At 40.8% G+C, this 22,729-nt stretch overlaps 1 protein-coding gene across 1 annotated transcript; it reads right to left on the reverse strand.

The window, feature by feature from the left end:
- Positions 1 to 9,717: 9,717 nt before the first annotated feature.
- grk1b (G protein-coupled receptor kinase 1 b) lies at positions 9,718 to 14,187 on the reverse strand (the record flags this gene model as incomplete). Its single annotated transcript, XM_080434963.1, is given in 10 exon segments — positions 9,718 to 9,942; positions 9,945 to 9,997; positions 10,149 to 10,350; positions 10,958 to 11,076; positions 12,043 to 12,126; positions 12,260 to 12,417; positions 12,813 to 12,823; positions 12,827 to 12,940; positions 13,487 to 13,699; positions 13,702 to 14,187. Coding segments are annotated over 10 exon segments (1,665 nt in total).
- Between the last annotated feature and the right edge of the window lie 8,542 nt (positions 14,188 to 22,729).

A 22,729-nucleotide genomic window follows, 5' to 3' on the forward strand; every position in this document is an offset into this window, starting at 1 on the left:
TATAAAAGTTTTTAAATAGATTGTGTGTGTGTGTGTGTGTGTGTGTGTGTGTGTGTGTGTGTGTGTGTGTGTGTGTGTGTGTGTGTGTGTGTGTGTGTGTGTGTGTGTGTGTGTGTGTGTGTGTGTGTGTGTGTGTGTGTGTGTGTGTGTGTGTGTGTGTGTGTGTGTGTGTGTTTTCACTTGTTTATCCTGTATGAGTTCTCTCTCCTGATATTTTACTTTGCAGGAGGGGCCCGTTTTGAATCACACATTGAGGGGCCTCTATTCAACACAGAGCCAAAAGCGATTTCACTTAACACCCATAGGGGCCGCCACAAATGCTACAAAAGTACAAATGTCACTGCCAAAACATGCTTTTTTCCAACAATTTAGGCACAAATGGTCTCATGAGTCAAGTGACAATGGCCGTCAAACAGGTTTTTGATCCTCCATATACCATTTGCCTTAAACAATGTGTAGGCTGAGACTTTCTCTCAACAAACACCATAAATCATGAAGGCAGCATCCAATCATACACAAATTGGACTCACATGTTGAGAGGCCTCTATAGAGCACATCTCCAAAACCACTTTCACTTCTGCCCCCCCCCAGCTTCCTTGTGTCCTGACGACTGCACCCCACGACTGACAAGCCCCGGAGTGACACAGCCCCGGGTAAACGCCCAGGACTGGCGTTGATCTGCTCTGATTTACTAAAGAGCTGGAGAGACGGGGAGACCACTGTTACTGGTCAAACACTTCAGTCTACAGCAATGTTTGCTGTCGGAATATGGAGCTATTTAACACTTATTTTAACAAAGAAAATGGGGGGGGGGGGGAGAAATCACTAACACCACCTTTAAATAGCCAAACGGTTATGACAAAGCTTTGTATGTTTTAGAAAGGGCTTTTATCTGATGTCACAGTTAGGTGTGGATAATGATTTATACCATGAAAGAGAGGATCATAAAGGAGTCTGTATTAGGACATAGATTTGATGCATACTCAGCTTTTATGGAGAGAACTTTTGTTTGTGTGTGTGTGTGTGTGTGTGTGTGTGTATATATATATATATATATATATATATATATATATATATATATATATATATTAGGGGTGGGACGATATATCGATATCGCGATATATCGTGATACTTTTTTGTTTTTGTTTGTGATACGTTGTTTTTCCTACTCTGTATTTGTGTAATGATGATTTTGATCTGTTTGGTGCTATTTTATGTGTTTATGAATTGAATACAAGGACTATCGTGATATATCGTTGGTGAAATTTCATGCACTATATCGTGATATCGCAATATATCGATATTTTCAGATATCGTGATATATCGTTGGTGAAATTTCTTGCAATATATATAGAATATCGTGATATCGCAATATATTGAATATCGTGGAATATCGTGATATATTTTGTTATCGTGGGCCTAATATCGTGATATATATCGTATCGTGAGGTACCCATATCGTCCCACCCCTAATATATATATATATATATATATATATATAGAGAGAGAGAGAGAGAGAGAGAGAGAGAGAGAGAGAGAGAGAGAGAGATGTGACCAAATAAGATGAGAGTGACTTCTATAAAACATTGAAACTCTGGATAATCCTACAATTATAATTGTGCACAATTGATTCATTGTGCAGAGCTGCACAATGAATCAAAAGTAATTATAACATTATGATTCTAGGTTTCACAATTATATAATCCTGAAACTTGGCAATTAATTCAAACGTCATATTTTGTCAGCTGTTGCACCTTGCCCTCATCTCCTCACCATTACACCAGGATTAATAACCAGAACACTGTACAACCCATCTCCCCATCCAGCAGGCTTATGGAGGAACAATATAATCACAGAGACAATTACATACTGTACTATTTGGCCAGAGACATGACACCAAGAACCACAATGAACAACAAATGTATCCAAATAATTATAAAATCATATTTTACCAATTAAAATCATTATCAATATTATTAATAATATTGATTGCAATATTCATCTAAATAAACAGGATTATCATTTCAGTCATAATCATGCAGCCCTATACACTTTCTGTCACTTACCTGGAAGGGCAAAAAGTGATGGAAAATCACGACAATTATAGATCCCTGTTGAGTCACTAGCACAAGACATCCAGAGATTTTCATAGATTGTTGAAGTTGTAATCACACTGCCCTCTGTCGTGGATTCTTTCCAATACTGATCTTGTAATGATATACTAACCATTATCCAGCCTGCAAAACCTAGGAAAAGTGCTACAACCTCAATGATCCCATTCATCTCAAAAGGAATACTCTATTAATTATTAGCAAACTAAATAGTTATTGCCTCTGCAAGGAGCTCTATACTAGGCTTCTGTATCAGACATACATTTTATGAGTGTGAGAAGTGACTCGCAGATTTTTTTCTCATGCACTCAACCGGGACTAATTGAAACATTGAATTTGTAGGCCGCAGCTTCATTATAAGTCTGCTATTCCCGCCCAAAATGGGTGACCTTACATGCACCAGCAAGCTGCTGTAGAATTTGACAGTAAGTACAATTCTACCAGAATACAATGTATTCCAGTACAGAGTATAGTAAGTACATACGTATACAATCTGCCGTTTCTCCTGATGACTGGCATCGCATCACGTTGTACTAGATAGCAAGAAGTATCTTATCAGGTACCAAAGCTTCAAATATGTCCTCAGAGGTTCACATTTTAAACCAAAAAGTCCAAAATCTTCCTTATGATGTGATTGTTCTGACAGGTTCATGCTATTCCTGGAAATGCTTTTAGTAATCATTTCTGTTCAGTGATTACATGTTTAGCGAGCCTGGACAGTTATGTCCAGGCTTAGTTAAGTCGCTCTGGATTAAGAGCATCTTCCAAATGCCTAAATTGTAAAGTTAATTAGACAATTTATTAAATCATGGAACTAAAGGAAATGAGACTACGAAATAAGTAGTAATACAGTAGTGTAGTGATGTTACACTTACAAATCACCTTGTCTGGAGACAGACCCTTATGGTGATGTAGGTTTACTGTGTGTATCTTGCTCTTTTTAAATTTCACATTCCTGCATGTATCTGCAGTTGTAGAATTGGTAGCATGTGGTTTTAGGAGGTCATTTTAAGGTCTGTCAGTAAATACTGAGTATTGGGCAAAGCAAATATCACAATTTGCTTGAAGAGAAAAAACAGTGATTTATTGTAGATAGAAAGTGTCTATATTAGCAGTGGTTACACATTAACAAGTTGAAGTGAAACAAAGGATGCTTTCTTTTGCTCTGTTTAAGCACAGGCCTACACCATTTGTGGGTATGGATTTAACAATGATGACTGTTCTTTGTGAAACCTTTTGTTGAAAACTTTAACTCTGTTTAAATTATTTTCAAAGTTTATTCTGGTCAAGTGATTTTTTTACAAGATACTTACAACTCAGCAAGTTACAGATAGTATTTGATCAAAAGTGAATTCAGTATAGACAGCCGGTAAGAACAGTTCAAAGTTCTATCATGTACTTACAGTATAAGACAAACATTCAGCTCTAACCCATAATCTTTTGTCTGTTAATATTTTATTTGCCTGGCACTAGGCACAGTCAATCAATATGTCTATTGTCGTTGTCCGCATTGACCTCGCTACTTAAAGGTAAAGTTCTGACAGTAGCTCCGACATTAAATCACACCTAGTTTTAATTCAGACCTTTTATGGATAATTACACACTGTAATTCTAACCACAGAAAAACCATTTAAATCATAATGAGCATCCACACTTTTTGACAACCAAACAATGAAAATGTTCAACCAAAGTGGAATTCCCAAAAAGGGACACTAGGTTAAAGTGGTTAAACAATATTTCACAGTTATCTTAATTTACATCCTTCCCAGTGTCCTCAGCTATGGATATGAATATGCTGCACATTGTATTTGCTACCAAGATTGCTCCCAATTGCATATCCCCTCCGCTAGTTTTGATTGAAACTTAATGAAAAGTCATCTCTTTACAGAGAAAAGTGTATTTTCTTTGTGTCACTCTTTGGTTGGTGTATGTTCTTTGTCTTCTTTCATGTATCATCAGATGGTCAGCTCAATGTTGTGTAGCCATGTCGTCGTCTCTGATCTGTACATCAGGGGTTCGTTCCCAAACGTTTTCAGCTCGAGACCCAAATGAGAAATGTGGTGTGTCCCCGAGACACATACGTACAAAAATACATAATAAAAAATGATGAAAATTGCTGAGCTACATGCTCTCAAAGTGTTGCAAATGCAGATTATTATATTATTTCTGAAATGTTTTGAAAATCGAAAAAACATGGACCCATAAAAATGGGTCCACGTGTCACAACCCCATGTTTGGGAAAACACTGGTGTGCTGTAGGCCTACCAAAGGAATTAAAACCTGAATGACATCAATCAGATCAGTGTCAGCTAAATGCCTAAATTGTAATTTGGAGTATTTGATAACATCATTTATTTTTTAATCAACGTGCGTTTGTGGCACTTCCTATGGGCAGAAGTGAAAGCTGTTTTGGAGGTGCACACTAGACACCCCTCAACTTGTATTCCAATTTAGGTGAGATTTGTTTGATGTTGCGTTCATGATATATGGTGTTTTTTGTAAGAAATAGGCCCCAGACACACATTGTTGGCAAGGCAATTACAAGCAATGTTACGGAATCAAAATCTTGTTTGACGTAATTGTGACATGACTCACAAGACCATGCCGCCTGGTGGGAAAAAAACAACTTCTGCAACAAATAGTGACATTTATTGTCTCCGCCAGGCCGAAAGGCATGGCGAGAGAGTATGTTTTACCCCCCGTCCGTCCGCGTGTCCGTCCGTCCGTGTGTGTGTCCGTCCGTCCGTCTGTGACCAGCTAATCTCCGCCACCGTTGGCTTGATCGCAGCGAAACTGTGCACACACACTCCCTGGATGCCAATTTTTTGACAGTACTCCTACAGATGTTGTCCAAAAATCACGCAAATCGGTACACAGTATCTCTATAGTCTTTAAACGAAACGAGTCTTTCACATTTCACATTTTCCATCCTGATTGGCTAAAAATGGCTTCCAAAGTTTGCAGGAGTGCTCCGTTTTGAACAAAATGCCTCAAATCATGAACACAGCATGCAATTTGCAATTTCCAAATTCCCATTAGGCCGAGGAAGAACTACCATTTGCATTTTTTCAAATCAGCCTCATGGTGGCGCTATAACAGGCCGATTCGTGTTTTTACCTATAACTGCACCGATCTGTGTAAAACTTTGTATGCACACTCCCTAGAGGTCAAGGAAAAACATTTGCCCTGCATTTTTTACATCTGCCTTTTATAGTGCCACCAGGAGGCCGACTTATGTAAAACACATTATTTTATACTACTCCTTCCAATTTTATCCAAATTACACGCAAATCGGTACACATGATCTCTATGGTCATGTGATCACGACGGATGTGTTTGATTTTTCATATTCCATACTGATTGGCTAATATTGACATCTAAAGTTTGCATTATTGGCTTGTTTTGAACAAAACTTTGCACGCCGCACATTCACACTATGTTGAGGAACAAATGCCACCCTTTTAACATTGGCCTGTTATAGCGCTACCAGCAGGTCTAATTTAGCGAAACAAATGTTTTTAACAAAATGCCTCAAATCATGAATGCAGTCAGTGTCCGATTGTCGTGCAAGGCCTAAGAAGAAATGGCACCCTTTTCACGTTGGCCTATTATAGCGCCACCAGAAGGCCACAATAGCCTACATGACCTGGCGGAGACCTGTGCTCCGAGGAGCACTTTTTCTAGTTGCATTTGTGGCATTTATGGGTGTAAGTGAAATCGCATTTGGCTCTGTGTTGTGTCTTAGAAGCCCCTCAATATGTGATTACAATTTTGGGTAGATTGGATGCTGTGATCATGATTTGTAGCATTGTTTTGCTAAATTGGCTCCTCTCACAAATTTTGGAAGCCAATCAGAATGGAAGATCTGACTTGATACATTTTGATCATATATGACTCAAGAGATAATGTATAACGATTTGTGTGAGTAGTAGCAAACCGTTTGTTTTGAAGAAAACTTAAAATGGCGGAAAATCTAGCCAGGCAGAAATGGGGGTGACCTGTTATGGGGAGGTGGTAGCCAGGTGGAAACTGTTCCAAAATCTGGTGGTATGGCTTTGGATACATCGGTAGCGCTTGCCAGGCTGTGGCTGCAGTAACGTAATAAACAGATTGTGGCTGGTGTGGTGACTGCAGGGCTGCCAACACTCCTGGATCCCGCATGAGTCTCCTGGTTTTTGACCACGTCTCCTGACACTCTCCTGGATCGTCATTTCTTCTGGTTGTCTCCGCCAGGCCGAAAGGCATGGCGAGAGAGTATGTTTTACCCCCTGTCCGTCCGTCCGTCCGTGTGTCCGTCCGTCCGTCCGTCCGTCCGTGTGTCATTCTGTCATTTTGTGTACAGCTAATCTCTGGCATCGTTGGCTTGATCGCAGCCAAACTGTGCACACACACTCCCTGGATACCAGAGCAGAACCTCTGCCCCACATTTTTCACATAGGCCTGTTATAGCGCCACCAGGAGGCCGCTTTGTGCAAAACATATTTTTTGACAGTACTCCGACAGATTTTGCCCAAAAATCATTCAAATCGGTACACAGTATCTCTATAGTCATTAAACGAAACAAGTCTTTCAGATTTTTCATATTCCATCTTGATTGGCTAAAAATGGCTTCCAAAGTTTGTAGGAGTGCTCCGTTTTGAACAAAATGCCTCAAATCATGAACACAGCATGCAATTTCCATGACATTTTGCACGCACATTCCCATTAGGCCGAGGAAGAAATGCCACTTGAACATTTTCAAATCAGCCTCATGGTGGCGCTAAAACAGGCCCCTTTGTGCTTTTACCTATAACTGCACCGATCTGTGTAAAACTCTGTATGCGCACTCCCTAGAGGTCAAGGAAAAACCTTTGCCCTGCATTTTTCACTTCTGCCTTTTATAGCGCCACCAGGAGGCCGACTTATGTAAAACATATTTCTTTATATTACTCCTTCCGATTTTATCCAAATTTCACGCAAATTGGTACACATGATCTCTATAGTCATGTGATCAAGCCGGATCTGTTTCATTTGTCATATTCAATCCTGATTGGCTAAGATTCACATCTAAAGTTTGCAGTAGTGGCTTGTTTTGAACAAAATGCCACAAATCATGAACGCAGCGTCCAATTGCGCTCAAACTTTGCATGCACATTCACACTATGTTGAGGAACAAATGCTACCCTTTTAACATTGGCCTGTTATAGCGCCACCAGCAGGTCTAATTTAGATAACTATTGTTTTGAACAAAATGCCTCAAATCATGAATGCAGTGTGCTATTGCCATGCAAGGCCTAAAAAGAAATGGCACCCTTTTCACATTGGCCTATTTTAGCGCCACCAGGAGGCCACAATAACCTACCTGACCTGGCGGAGACCTGTGCTCCGAGGAGCACTTTTTCTAGTTTTCTTCTGTTTTTTTTTATCAAACTCCCAAAATTCACCAGAACACAGGAAATTACAGTTTCTTCATCCATCATACAGAGATATGAACTTTTAAGTAATGAATGGTTATTATTAAAGATGGGTCTTACATTGCTTCAGTCATCAAATCAATTTATGTAGGCCTACTTTTTTAATGGATGAAATTGTACCCATTATTTTCCAATGCTAGTAAAGCAAGCCTGATAAAAGTATCAAACTCACAAAATTCACCAAAACACAGGAAATTACATCTACTCTGCTAAAAGAATTCAGGGGGAGGACCCCCAGACCCCCCGCTAGCCATGCCCCCAACCAATCTCCTGGATTCTGACATTCTCCAATGTTGGCAGCCCTGGATGACTGTCCTTCATGATTCACTCTGCCTTTACTACACACTGCTTCTCGTATACCCTGTGGTGAGGGAAGCTCTCTCTCAATTACGCCATCCTCTGCAGGGCTTTCTGGTCGAGGGTGGTGCAGTTCCCATACCAGGTGGTGATGCAGCCCGACAAGATGCTCTCAATTGCGCTGTTGTGGGAGCTAGCCAGTGGCAACTAACAACTGTGCGCGGACTCTATTATTATGACTTTACACCACTATTCTCAGGAAAGCACACCCCAGAGGCTTTTCTTTTTAAGACAACTGAAAACGTGGCATTTCCAGGGATGGTATGGTGCAGTTTTATAGAGCAGCAGTGGAGAACCTCCTCACCTACGCAATAATTGTGTGGTTTGGCAACATGTCAGCTGAAGACAAGAGACATTAGACAAAGTGGTGTGTACTGCCTCCAGAATGATTGGCTGTGATCTCTCACCGCTAATAAATCTATATAGCTAGATACAAAGGTCCTTCTAAAGGACCTCTCTCACCTATAGCTAGCAATCTTTTTAATTTATTTTTAAAGACAAGGAAGCATTAAGAGAAACTGCATAACATCCAGGTTCCAGAATAGCACACATCCTGCTAGCGTCCGCCTCCTTCACTCTCCAAACATAGCACTGCAGACTGCAGGCCTCTAAGGTTGTGGATTGTGCAATAGAGCAGATGTTTTTAAGCATCTGAAGCACTGTATCTAGAGTGGGTAGATTGATGTTGCTGCTGTTAGTGTTTTATCTATGGTTTTTACATGTGTTGAATTTTATTTAACAAATTAGTTTTATGCTTTTATGTTTTTTTTACTTACAGTATGGTTTATACTGTGTAATGATATAATACTGCAGGTGCTTCATGTTGGTCTTTTTCAGTTTTTAAGTGAGCTCACTAATTCCAATCAATCATGTTGATGCAATAAAGTATTAATTATTGAATAACGTAATGAACTTTAATCTTAAGTAGTGTATAGATTCCTTACCTCATCTAATATATTAAAGTGTGCTATATTGCAACATTTGTGTATACCATGCTGGCCCCAGATAGGTTTCTGGACTAAGCCCTGATATCCATTGATCGAAGAACCTCATACTTTATCGTTTGGTTGTACTCTCCTTTCTGAAATGTTTAATCCAAAGAGGTCGTCCAGTATGCTTTGTACTGTACAGTATGTAAGGGTTGCTGTTAGAATAATTAATTCTGTTGGTCAACTTCTCCCATATCAGTGTTGCACATTGTAATGTTTTTGTTAATGATTTGATAAATATGGGTCACAGTAGGCTATATGTGGCCTATGGTGGTGCGTTTAACTATTGCAAAAATTAAATTTTGTTATAAATAAGCACTATTGTAACATACAGTACATAGTGAGTGATTTAAAAGTATTTACATTGCTTTCCATTACATTTTCTTTGGTGAGAAAAATAACTTCATATAAACAGCGTTTCTATACAAAAATGTATTTAAAAAAAAAAATGTTTAACTGAATTTACTAATCAAACAATATTAAGGTTACTGCATTATTTATCAACTGTATATTTACATTTTGCTCTCATGGGATATTCTGTAGATTATTACACAGTGATTCTCCTTTTAAAACAAAACCTTAAAGGAATAGTTCACCCAAAACATCTTCTATCAATTACACACCCCATGAAGCCTTTAATTCACACATCGCGACGCGTTGTGAGCTTGTAGATCGGATCGGCTATTTTCAAATAGCCAAAGTATATAGGTGTAAAGTGCTCATGTGGACTATTCGCTTGTTTTGGGCTTGTTTTCATAGACCTGGTGGCTTATTTCTCTCGCAAACTCTGGCAACACTGGCTCTGACTCAAAGGAGAACACATCCTCCACCTTTGTCTGCCACATAGTTAGGATCAAGGTCACTGGGCAGCTTTCCACTCTCCCCCCAGATATTCAGCTCTCCAAACACCCCTGTCTCAACCATCTCCTCCTGCCAAGGGATGGCGACATTTCCAGAAGAAAAGTCATCGTAGAACAAAGTGTCCTTGCCATCCAGGACCACACCTTTAATAGTGCTGAAGGCGCCCACATCATGTCTTTGGCATAAACTGCCTTAGGATCAGGGACAAATGGAGGAGGCAAAATGCCTGTGAACAAACAGAAAATAAATTAAGCGTACTAAATTCATTCAGACCTGGAAGTTTGCAAGTGAGTTATTCTCTTGTACTTATGACAAGTAAGTTATTGTCGTAGAACTGGTAACAGTGTATTTATTTTGGAATTGTATACATTCCACACCTCCTTCCAGACGTCCCCAATTTATCTCCTTGAAGAATGGCTGACACTTGAGCTCCGAGCTGTCATTGTTTTTAAACCCCAGACGTTTCTTTGGGTCCTTCTCCAACAGACCTTCACAAAACACCTTGCAGTCTTTGCTGAATTTGGCTGAATAGGAAGCTGGATCCTTCAAGATTCTGCGTGTCAGCTCAGAATTCTCAACCTGAAAACAAGATAACATGAATGGTCCAAAACGAGTTGTAACTGAGACAGAGCAAGAAGTTCCAAATTCAACTTATTTTCCCTTAAAGGGGAATACCACTCAAATTCAACATTAAACTATGTTATGACGTTTCTAAATGAACGTTATCATGTCAAATAAGGGTATAGGTGGTGGCCTGGGGGGTCCTCAGTTCAAATATGATTATTTTGGGGGCTTGCAGCCTGAAAGGTTTGGGAACCCTTGTTCTAGAGTATGCACGCATAGACAGAAGGCGGCCAAAGAGTACACTGGCCGTACGTCCCTGATCACATGATCCCAAAACTCTATTTTCCGGTGCTAGGCAACATAGAAGGAGGGTCCTTTTTCTTATGTCCAATAGATATATTGTATAGTAATGATGACATAGTTTAATGTTGAAAATGAGTGGTATTCCTCTTTCCGCTTTCAACATGGTGTCCCAACGTTTGTCATAGGCAAGAATTACAAAATATTAGATGCCTGGCTTGTGAGCTTGTACATCGGCTATTGTAGCTAATTTTGCGTGACTCTGTCCTATGACAAAGTATAATTGTGGTTCAAATGAACATTCTCTCATTGTGTTTTGCACTTTCTCTCCTCGAATTCTAAAGGGTCCTTCAATCATCTCATACACTGTGACCCCAAGGGTAAAGTAATCCACTGAGTAGTCATACTCCTTTTTCTCCAGTAGCTCTGGAGCCATAAAGCCTATATTTATAGACAAAGATACAGATAATAGGTTCTTATGCATAAAGAAAATAATGCAGAAAAGCTCTAAAACACTAGCATAGATCAAGCTCTGATCAAGCTCTTTCCACATTTTCAAGTGGGCCCTGATCCAGAACAGATAGGAACCACCGCATAGATAACTAGAAAAAGTGCTCCTTGGAGCACAGGTCTCCGCCAGCTCAGGTACGTTATTGTGGCCTCCTGGTGGCGCTATAATAGGCCAATGTGAAAGGGGTGTGATTTCTTCTTAGGCTTTTCACGGCAATCAGACACTGCATTCATGATTTGAGGCTTTTGTTCCAAAAATGTGTTTTGCTAAGATTAGACCTGCTGGTGGCACTATAACAGGCCAATGTGAAAAGGGTGCCATTTCTTCCTCGGCCTAGTGGGAATGTGCGTGTGAAATTTCACGGAAATCGCAAGCTGTGTTCATGATTTGAGGCATTTTGTTCAAAACGGACCAATCCTGCAAACTTTGGAAGCCAACCTTAGCCAATGAGGATGGAATATGGAAAATCGGACAGATCCGTGTTGATCACATGACTATAGAGATAATGTGTACCGATTTGCATGACGTTTGGATAAAATCTGTAGGAGTAAATGGGTTTTGCACAAATCGGCCTCCTGGTGGCGCTATAACAGGGCTATGTGAAATTCAGAGGTTCTGAATTGGCATCCAGGGAGTGTGTGTGCACAGTTTCAGAGCGAACGGGCCAACGGTGTCGGAGATTAGCTGTTCACAGACGGACACACGGACGGACGGACGGACACACACACACACACACACACACACGGACGGACGGACGGGGAGTAAAACATACTCTCTCGCCATGCCTTCGGCCTGGCTGAGACAATAATTATTATTTATAGTTATTATTCTTATTTTTGCACACAGTATCAGATTAGTCTTTGTTCCATTTGCAAATGAATATGTCCACTCAGTACCTGGAGTTCCTGCATATCCCTTAGTTTTGTCTTTTCCTGGTGGTAGTTCCAGAGCGAGACCCAAGTCTGAGAGACGCACATTTCCTGAGTAAAAAAGGTTTTTAGATGTAGCCAAACATATTGTCAGTGTATACGAAGGGGCCATGATAGTGATTAGATGATGTAGTACCACATCAAGCTCAGAGGTACACATGGTACTTTTTGAGGAAGCATTCACCTGTATCATCCAGCAGTACATTCTCTGGTTTCAGGTCCCTGTAGATGATCCTGTGCTGGTGGAGGTGCTCTAGACCATAGATGATCTGAGCAGTGTAGAAGCAAGTTCTTATCTCATTGAAACCTGGATTTTTCTCATCCACATTGTACATGTGAAACCTAAAGTAACGATAAGTCAAATTAGACAAAAGGACAAGGGAAAGGCATTCTGGAGAACTTTAAGGCTAACTTATATAGTATTTTGGAAGTATAAGTGGACCGTTTTGGACAGGAGAGGCTATGTGGACGAGGGAGCTATGAGAGAAAATAATCTATTTGGGACTCTGGGGACTGGTTATTCTCTATAAACGTACAGTATTATGCACCTGAGGGCCTAGCCTGTATATTAGCCAGGAGTTTGATCTACCTTAGGCTGATTAGGAGAGATGAGACGGAGCACATTTTTCCCACACTGTCAAACACTGAGACTGACACCACTTTATACTAAGGCTGGGAAGTTCTGCCAGACTGAGGATTGGACAGCTCCCAAGTATGTGTGCATGTACTATGTTTACCTGAGGTCTCCTCAGTTCATGATGGTCATAACTAGACAGAGGTCTGTCTTGGTCTGGAAGGCATATGCCAGTGACACAATGAAGCGACTGTGAACTTTTGACAGAATGCGTTTCTCCGCAATTGCTCCCTAAAAACAAGTCAAGTAGTATTAGTCTCCAATCAATAAACGCAATTCAGTGAAGTGATTGAAAGTGTCCTATACATTTGAGGGACTTGATTGGCTCATCAAAGACTCCATCTAGCTTGTGCAGGGACATCAGTTGGTTGTCATAATTGTTGTCACTTTCATATGGTGTGTGATGTGCATGTACCTTAGCTGTTCTTTACCTCTACAATGATGATAATGTTGCTAATTCAGTTTTGCTCCTGTGCACCAAAATTTAAGCAAAAGGTAAATCTCCATTAACCACTAATGATTTTACAAGCAGGGGGCTTGAACCTGGGGCATTTTCTCTATGCCTGGTTCTGAGCCGATTAGTGAGATCTTGCAAGCAGCTTTTCATTGTGGCTCTGATTAGGGTTAAACTAAGTCACTGGACTCACTGGGTAATCTTTTCAAACAACTCTACCCCTTTGGTTTTGAGGTTTTGAAGGGAAAGTGTTAACAATACATTTAATACCATTCTAAAGGCTCTGGCAGCAATGTTGGGGTGGAGCAGCATGGACCCTTTACCTGATAGCCTTTGCGTTTCTTCAGCCTCTTCTTGCAAAGCTTCTTATTGGCATGCATCTTCCCTGTCGCCTTGGCCTGACAAGCATGCACTTCCCCAAAACCCCCTTTACCAAGCACTCTAAAGTCCATGAACCATTCCTCATCAACAGGCTGACTTTCCAGGCATTTGAACTGAACAAAGCGCAAGAAGTACATGCTGTTCTTGAAGCCCGCGCAAGGGCTTGCTTCTCCAGGTGCTTGAGCAGCTGCTGCTCGCTTTCTTTGAACAGGTCTTTAGGGGCGTTCTTGTGATCTGCTTTCACTCGAGCGATTGCCTTCTCATCGAGGAATTTGCAAAAGGTTTTGGATGCAGAGTCATAGTACTTATTGACAACCTTTTGTGCCTTCTGTGCTCTGTCTTTCTCTTGGGAACAGCTATAGTCTTCTATGTCCTTCCACAGCTGTCCAGCATTCTTGTGAGCTGCCTCGCTGTCCAGGTACTCCTGGAACAGACGCATGCCGATGGACTGTTGGACACACATGCTGTCAAAGTTTGAGTCCACTTTTGCCTTCATGTACTGACAGTCTCTGATGTGTGGGAGGAACAGTTTAGCACGGAACTTCTTGTCACGCAGGGCAGCTGGTGAGCTACCATCCAGACTGCCACGGGCTGACACATAGGCAGAGTTAGCCATCACTGTCGCCAGACCACCGATATCCATGGTTACAACCTGGAATACACAAGACAGAGAAATACGCTAATGAGCAACTTGAGTAAAGCCTATATTATACTTTGTCATACGATGGCATTGCTTGCTGACAATAACGTATTTTAATCTGTTACTTTTGGTGAGCTGTGAGTGTTACTTTTGGCTTCACGCTCTCTCTCTTGCACAGTATGAAATGAATTTGCAGTATCGAGCTTGACGAACCGAATATAACATGGCACCACTTCTCCATTGAACTTGGGGGATTTTTGGCAAGAAATGCCAGAAATCATGAACACATCATCCAATCAAGCCTAAATGATTTGAATCACATACTGAGGGACCTCTGCGCAACACAAAACCAAAAGTGATTTCACTTAGACCCATAGGGAGTGACACAAATGTCACTGTTTGTTTCAAAGATACGATTTTTGTCCAAATTAGGTACACGTGATCTCGAGAGTCATACCTGAAATGAGCATCAAATATATTTTTGATATTCCATGCTGTTTGCGGGAGGGCCTATTTAAAAAAAGAGAGAGATAAAAGCCATATATCATGAACACAACATCTAACAACCCCGAATTGAAATCACATGTTGAGAGGTCACTATAGAGTGCACCTCCAAAAGCACTTTCACTTCTACCCATAATGGCTGTCACAAATTCAAACAGTGTGTTGTACAAACACCATTTTCCCCTGCAGCCTCCTCAGGTCCTGACGGCTTCAACCCATGACGTACACAGTCCTGGGTAGGCCACCCAGCCTTGTTTAGATATGCGCTCTGCAGAGCACACCTTTCTAGTTAATACTGTATTACAGGTATTTGGTTTGTCATCGATTTTTAAAGCTCCTACACGACTGCTAACAATAAACAAGGGGAATTATGACAACAAGCCATTGTGTATCCTAACAAGCTATAACTCTTGCCCAACCCCTCCTGTGGCACCTTCCGCTGGCTCCACATCATCTACTGTAGTGGTTCTCAACATTTTCCGGATCAGGGCCCACTTAAAAAATATCAAAAGCGTTCGCAGGCCACCCATCTGACCACTTAGGTGGTCATGTGTGTTTTCAGAGCATCGGTTGTGTTCTGGCTTGGATCAGTGGAACTAATAGTATACTTATTCCTTCTTTGTTCCTATTTTCTTATTAAAGTGAAAAGTTTTCAAGGTTTTAAAGAAAAAGAAAATATCATGACATTTTATTTTCTTTGACTTTTTTTATATTAATGTTATTTTGTTTTTTAGTCTGACAGTTAAATATGGTCTTGATATAATTTCACTAACTTATTTAAGTCTGTTACATTGGTCTGTCTAGACTCTAGAAGAAGCATTCAAGTACTGAAAGCGATACTATGGGTTCTATAGCTCCTTTCCTGATTATCCATAATACAGTTAATGCTGAACATTAACAGCAGAGAACTACAAACACATTTAGGACACTGACATACTATTTAATAATAATAATAATAATAATAATAATACATTTTATTTGTAACACACTTTATATTTGAAGCAAATCTCAAAGTGCTACAATATTACATTTTAGATTTATTCATGTACATTTTGTGTTAAGTAATATTTTATATAAGTTGTGTTTTACAATGTACATAAATCTCAAAGTAAAATTTGTATGATGCTCAATGGAGAGTGTCTCTCTAAGAAACAAACTACAACAAATTCATATCTATTCAACGTGCCAAATTATGCGTATGTGAAAGTTCCTGCCGATATTTGGATTCATTATTTTATCAATACAAGATCAGCATTAACAATGACACCTCAGGTTATTCAATACAATGTGTATTCCTTACTGCAGTGATGTGGTATGTGTATGTGTACTCTCACTCTGACACAAACTTGATTTCTCCCATACATTGTCAACCACAAACAAAAGGAACTAAAAGACCTTTCTTGTTTGACTCTGACATTGTTACCTACCTTACTTTTCCCTTGTAGTGATGAACAAGGTTTTAAAGGCAATAAATCAAATAACCACCATGTAGTTCCTTTAGATCTTTTCCACTGAACTCAGTTATAAGATAAAGGTATCATCGCTGTACTGTCTGCCTCTGTGATGTTTTTGCTCTCGAGTCTCTGACTCTCCCCTCGTTCACAGTTGTAGCTGGACCGTGACATATTGAAAAGGTAGGAGGACCAGGTCTCATTAGCTGGCAGGGATTACACCACAACATTATCAGGGAAAGCTGCTTGTCAGGGGCTATTAGCATAAATCAGCAGCGGGAGTGATTACTGTTGAAGACAGCTTCATCCACTATGAAATCTTAGAAGATGGCCTTTTCCTGTTCTCTTTACTAATTTATATTATTATTATTTATTTACCTTTTTAATCCCCCGGGGAAATTCAGTTAGAGCTTGACCCAGCTGATGGCTGTTCAGATGCTCATGATGAGGTCTTGGGGGTAGATTGGGGTTAAGTGTCTTGCTCATGACTAAGCTGAATTCCAATACCCAAAATCTCGCCCACTCGCTCACTCCAGCTTGACCCGGAAATTGTTTGGTCCCAATTGGTCATTTGCTTTTTAGAGGAGCCGAGTGGAGTCAAGTGGAGGAGCCGGGTGGGCTCTCCGAGTGAGCTTTCTTGATACATATTACTGGGTGGGACCTTCTGATTACCAGAAGGCCTCTACCCTCTAATAAGCTACGGCTGTGTGTTGACTTGACACACATTGATTGATTGAATACTTTATTTGTCAGAAAGGTCAAGGGTAAACTGCCGGTGCACACTTCTTTGTATGTTTTACATACTGTAGTATTATTTAAATTAAGCCTCAAGAATATATATGTCACAGTACGATTGGAGAACCAGTACGATTGAAGACAGAGCGCTCGTTTTTAGGCACGGGGCTTCGGGGCGAGGCGGGGCTTTTCGAGACAGGGTTTATTAGCGAGGCTCGCGAGGAGGAGGAGGAGAAGGAGGACGCGGCGCTGCGAGGCGGGGGTTTATTACGCGAGGCTCGCGAGGAGGAGGAGGAGCTCCCTCTAGTGTTGCTTCTACAGAATTGCTGGGTGGGTGGTAAAAACGAGCGCGCTTTCTTCAATCGTCCTGGTTCTCCAATCATACTGTAACATATATATAGAAGATATCTGAAATATAAAACAATTATTTAATGTAGTGTAAGTGATTTCACTTTGTCCTTAACAGCTATTTAGAAATGGAGGATGAACTGTGCAACTGGTGTTGTTTAGACAGCAAGTAATTTGAATGACCATTTATTAAACATGGTTTATTACAATAGTGGTCTTTGTGAGAAAAGCCTAAACGGAAATGGGCAACAGAGTAGTCTAAGAACCAAAAACTAAACAAACTAAAGGACTAATCTCTGAACTAGGTCATTTCACACAAATGGATGGTGGAAGGAACTACCTATTATGTTGATACATGTATTTTATACATAATTTCAAATTTGAGCTTTATCTTAAGTTTGGCTTATTTCTTAAAGTTTAACATATGTCCAACATTATGTTACTTTGAGTGAAAAGGAGACAAAATGTCTAAACGGGTACATTTCAGCGGCTGATCACCACAGTCTGTTCTCACATGGCACAAAAAGACAGCACAACCGAGATCCAGGCACAATTAAATTAATTACACCAAACCTAATTCACTGAGTAATGTATTCAATATTGTCTCTGACTTTGTTTGACTGTGGTTGTTCGAAATAACTGAATCTTGGAATCCAATTTAATGAGTTAAAACAATTAACCACACTAAACACTTCTAATCCAACTCAGTTAGCTGGCGGGAACAAAACCTCACTGTCCAGAGAGGAGATCAGGAAGTTGCATTAAAGATAATAGTAATGAGTATATCCCATAATTCCACTCAATCTGCACTATTCGTCACTCTGTTATCTGATGGCTGATAGATCCAAACAATGAGCCAAACGAGATAGAAAGAAAACCTGCGTGTGGCCCTATCTGGATGGGGAAAAAAAGTTGGTTATTGCCAGAAAATAAGTAAGTAGGCCTAAGCCTTGCCGAGCCCTGAGGCCCATAGGGCAGGAGCCTATCTCCTGTTTCCTTAGCGTGAGGCAGATTGATGTACAAGTACAACCCCTGGACATGACGCTAGTATGGCGCAGGGACTTACCCCAATCCAACCCTTTTTATTGCCATTAAAGGCTGCATAATTTACGTAATCAGGAACTCAAATCACATAGCACAATGGGGTGAGAATGAGAGAGCAAGAGAGACAGAAGGGGAGCGAGTCATTTCTCTTTCCGTTCCCACAAAAATATACAGAGAAAATGGGCCGTAACCGCGACAACAGAGCCCATAGCCCTGCATGCACAGTAACTATGAAATACCGCTGTTTACAGTACACAGAGTTCTCAAAAACGCTATAAACTGTCACTGTCTTCATATGCTACTGGTTAATACCCGTGTGCAAGTTCAGATTGATTGGTCAGCCCACTGAGGAGAAAAATGGAGTGTGTGTACATAGGCCTATACAGTATATACAAAGACTTTTTTTTTTTCAATGGCGATTGCAATATAGCCATCATAGACTTTAAATGAGATATTTCAATAAGGATTTGTGCCATGCTGGATGCATATCGGTGAAAGGAAGTGTGGGATATGCTGTATTTGCAATGTATCTATCCAATTATATTGTTTATCTAAGGACTCTGAATGAGTAATTACAGAAACAAATTTGTTGTGAAGCATCTGGATAACAATTCTTTACTCTTAAATTGTGTCCGAGTAGCTCAGTTGGTAGAGCACTCGCCTTTGGACCACATGGTCATCATGGGTTCATGTGCAACGCCAACTGAGTAACACGGCTTGGGTGTGGCAAGTCCTGCTGTAAGTAGCCTACTAGGAGCTGATGTTAGGTGTTGCACTCCACCCCAGCAATTTCCCAGGGGTCTAGCACATTGAAATGTGGACTTCCACGTTCTTGGCTGATACCGACCTCTCCGATCTATTTACTCTTAAATAATACAATGTAATACAATTAATTCATAGAACACACATTTCGGCTGTTCAATTTCTAACAGCGTGGTTAAATGACATTGTTAGCCATTGTTCTTCCTCAGACAATTACCTGCAATTAACTACAACTTCTTATGATAGACATGACATTGTAGATGAAGATTCCTCAGAATAAAACAATAGGAAAAAAAAGAATCAACTTATACCTTAAAATTTCAGATACACTTCCAAACAAAGCCTTAACAAGGAATTATATATACAGTATGTGTAGGGATTGGCCTACCGACAGCATGCACAAGATATTTGGCACTGATCAGTCTAGTAGTGTGGGACTATGTGGGAGATTAGCTCTGGAAACACAAACACAGACAGACACACAGGGTCTAAAACATACTGTAACTTCTGGCCCTATACCCTTTGGCATGGAAAAGATAATGACTGTCTAGTGTCTTTACAGAAGATCCAAGCAGAGCTCTCGACACCCTTTTTATTGCCAGCGACATATTGAGACTTATTAACTTGATTTTACCAGCATTGAAAATTAAAGTTATATGTAAGGGTTAGGGACGGGACGGGTTAGGTCCATGTTTCAGAGTACCATTATGTTTCTGTCCAGAGGTTCTATGTTCTTGATATACCATCCAAGAGACTTTGCTGGGGCCATTACTGTGCTCAGGATGATGATGAATGTAGATGCAAAAGAATTACAGCAGCATCTAGTGGCCATAAGTGGAAAATGTGAACAGCGTCCTTCACCACCATCATCAAACTACCAAGTAAGTTCGTATCTTTTGTTAGAGTGGTGTTCTATCCCTCCACTAGAGTTTCAGAGACTTATCCACAAGTTTCCTAGGTCGTTGTGGGCATCACTTCCTGTCGATTTGATCCCTGATACCTGATCAAATCGACAGGAAGTGATGCCCACAACGCCCTAGGAAACTTGTGGATACAATCTATGCCAAGGTTCTTTGAAGCTGTTCTGGTGGCTCATGGTGGCCAAATCATTTTATGTTGTTGTTATATATGTACTGTACATATATATTAAGTACTTAGGGTCAACATTCCAGAGCAATGGAGAGTGTGGAAAAGAGGTGAAGAAACGTGTGGAAGCAGTTTGGAAGTGGAACGGGTGGAGAAAAGTGTCAGGTGTGATAGGAGACTATCAGCAAGAATGAAAGGAAAGGTTTACAAGACGGTGGTGAGACGAGACCAGCTATGTTGTATGGTTTGAAGGACTGAGGAAAAGACACAAAGCAGAGCTGGGGGTATAGTAGCATTGGCTAAAATGTTGAGGTTCTCTTTGGGAGTGACGAGGATGGATAGGATCACAGAGGGACAGTGCATGTTAGATGTTTTGGAGATAAAGCCAGAGAGGACAGACTGAGATTGATTGATTGAATACTTCATTTAGAAAGACATGGTAAAAGTACATGGAAGTACAATTCACAATACAAGGTCCTCTAAACTGGATCGCTCATAAAAGCACTTGGCTTATTTAAAATGAGATCCCTGTGCACTCAAATCATGATGACATTTAAGAAGACATACAAATATACACTACTATGCAGAACGTCATACAATCAGCTTACAGGTTACTGGTATGAAAAACAAGAAATATGTACAATAGACAGTTTTAGGAGGAGGGGGGGGGGGTAGGTTAAGACTTTGACAGGGGCCAATTTGGAATTGCAGCCTCCTGAAGGTGATTCTTTAGGGCAGTTTTGAAAGTGAGTAGGGTTTTACACTCTTTTACTCCTTTGGGTATAGGGCATTCCACATTTTTGTTGAATAGCATGAGAAAGAGTTCATTCCCTTGTTTGTGCCAAATCTGGGTTGAACATGATCAGTGGAGCTGCCTCTGGTGTTATGATTGTGGACTTCATTTATGTTTTGGAAGTATTTTGACAAATACAGGGGGATCCCAATGTTGTGTCGAATCTTGTAGACCAGGCCCATCGCAAGTTGCCGTACTCTGTCCTCAACCCTGAGCCATCCAACCCTAGCAAAGTGAGCAGGGGTTAGATGGGTTGTATGATTGAGGCCAAGAAGTAGCCTTACCAGTTTGTTTTGGGATGTCTGGAGCCTTGTTTTTAAGGCCTTAGTGGTGTTGTGATACCATGAGAAGCATGCATAGTCGAAATGACAATGGATGAGGATGGATGAGGGCCCCTGCGAGAATCTTCAGGGTATTCTTACTGACTAGAAAGTTGATCCTGTACAGAAAACGTGTTCTTTGATTGACCTTTTTGATGACTCTTTCTGCCATCTTATCACCGGAGAGGTTTGCCTCCAAGATGGAACCCAGGTAGGTAATTTCCTCCTTTCTTGTGATAACATTGTCACACGCTTTGATTGTGAAGCTCTCAGCCTTGTTAAGGTTAGAAATGGTTGGACATGTACAGAGGAGTGAGTATAGTATATCGGTAGAAGGATGGTAAGGTTGGAACTGCCAGGCAGGAGGCCTAGAGGAAGACCAAAGAGGAGATTTACGGATAGTGAAAGAGGACATGAAGTAAGTTGGTGTGAGAGAAAGAGGAGGCAGAGGACAGGATGAGATAGAGGCAGATGATTCGCTGTGGCGACCTTATGCATTATAAACATTTATAATGCAGTATAAACATAGCATACATTATATGTATGCATTATAATCTTCGAACACTGTATAACTATAAGAACTCACACACATAAATACTCATAATAAACTTTTATTCAATTAATGGTCCATGGTCGACTAGGGTCCACGGCATTATTACAGGTGGTACACAAGCACACAATGCGTTGCAAGACACCTGTGACCATTGGCTATTTTTACCAAAATGTAAAAAAATGTAATATTTGTAAAATGTTTTTAAGTAAAGTATACATGATTAGAACATGATTAAACATTCGACAATTAAGGTCTAATATTTCTACAATTGCTACAAAACCTTTATATCCAGTCATTTTGGGGCATAAACAAGAAGTTGATATACAGTTGGATACAGTTACAAATAAAAAACATCACGTGGAATGGATGCACCTGGGCCATATCATATCAGTGTTGTAGCCTGGGGTCGACGGGTGTTTCGGGTCTCGCAACATACACCCTCGCCCAGGTGACCCAGCCGGGGTTGATCAAGCCCTGACTTACATCCCAGTAGCTACCCACGGTCAGTCCTCTTAGGGAAAGCCAGGGCCCCTCAGTCCGCTTCTCTGGAACTACTCTACCGGGACCGGGGGAGGCTCTGGCACGTGGAGGGACTAGGCTCTGTGGATTGCTTCCTGTCCGGGCCCCTCCTTCGGCCGTGGTGGTACTGCAGGCTACATTTGCGGCTTGCCTGAAAGGCCTCACCGTGGGTTTGTTGGGCTTCTTCCTCACGGAAGATACAGGCTGGGGCGCCAACCCATATTGCTCTCGGGTGCCGTCTACACTCCGGCTGTCAACTGTCTCTCCGGTGGTCACGAGACTGTTCTTGGTTGTCACGTAGGCTATTCCTATGAGCCACTATAAATAGAATAACTATAAATAAAAAAGGTCTGATAATGATGTACCGTGTGCACATCGTATACTTAACATTACTTAAGACCATATGTCCCTAGTGCCCACCTATCCTGTA

This window comes from Gymnoscopelus braueri (genome assembly GCF_963280865.1).
Source record: "Gymnoscopelus braueri genome assembly, chromosome: 8".
In the NCBI taxonomy this organism is placed as follows: domain Eukaryota; kingdom Metazoa; phylum Chordata; class Actinopteri; order Myctophiformes; family Myctophidae; genus Gymnoscopelus; species Gymnoscopelus braueri.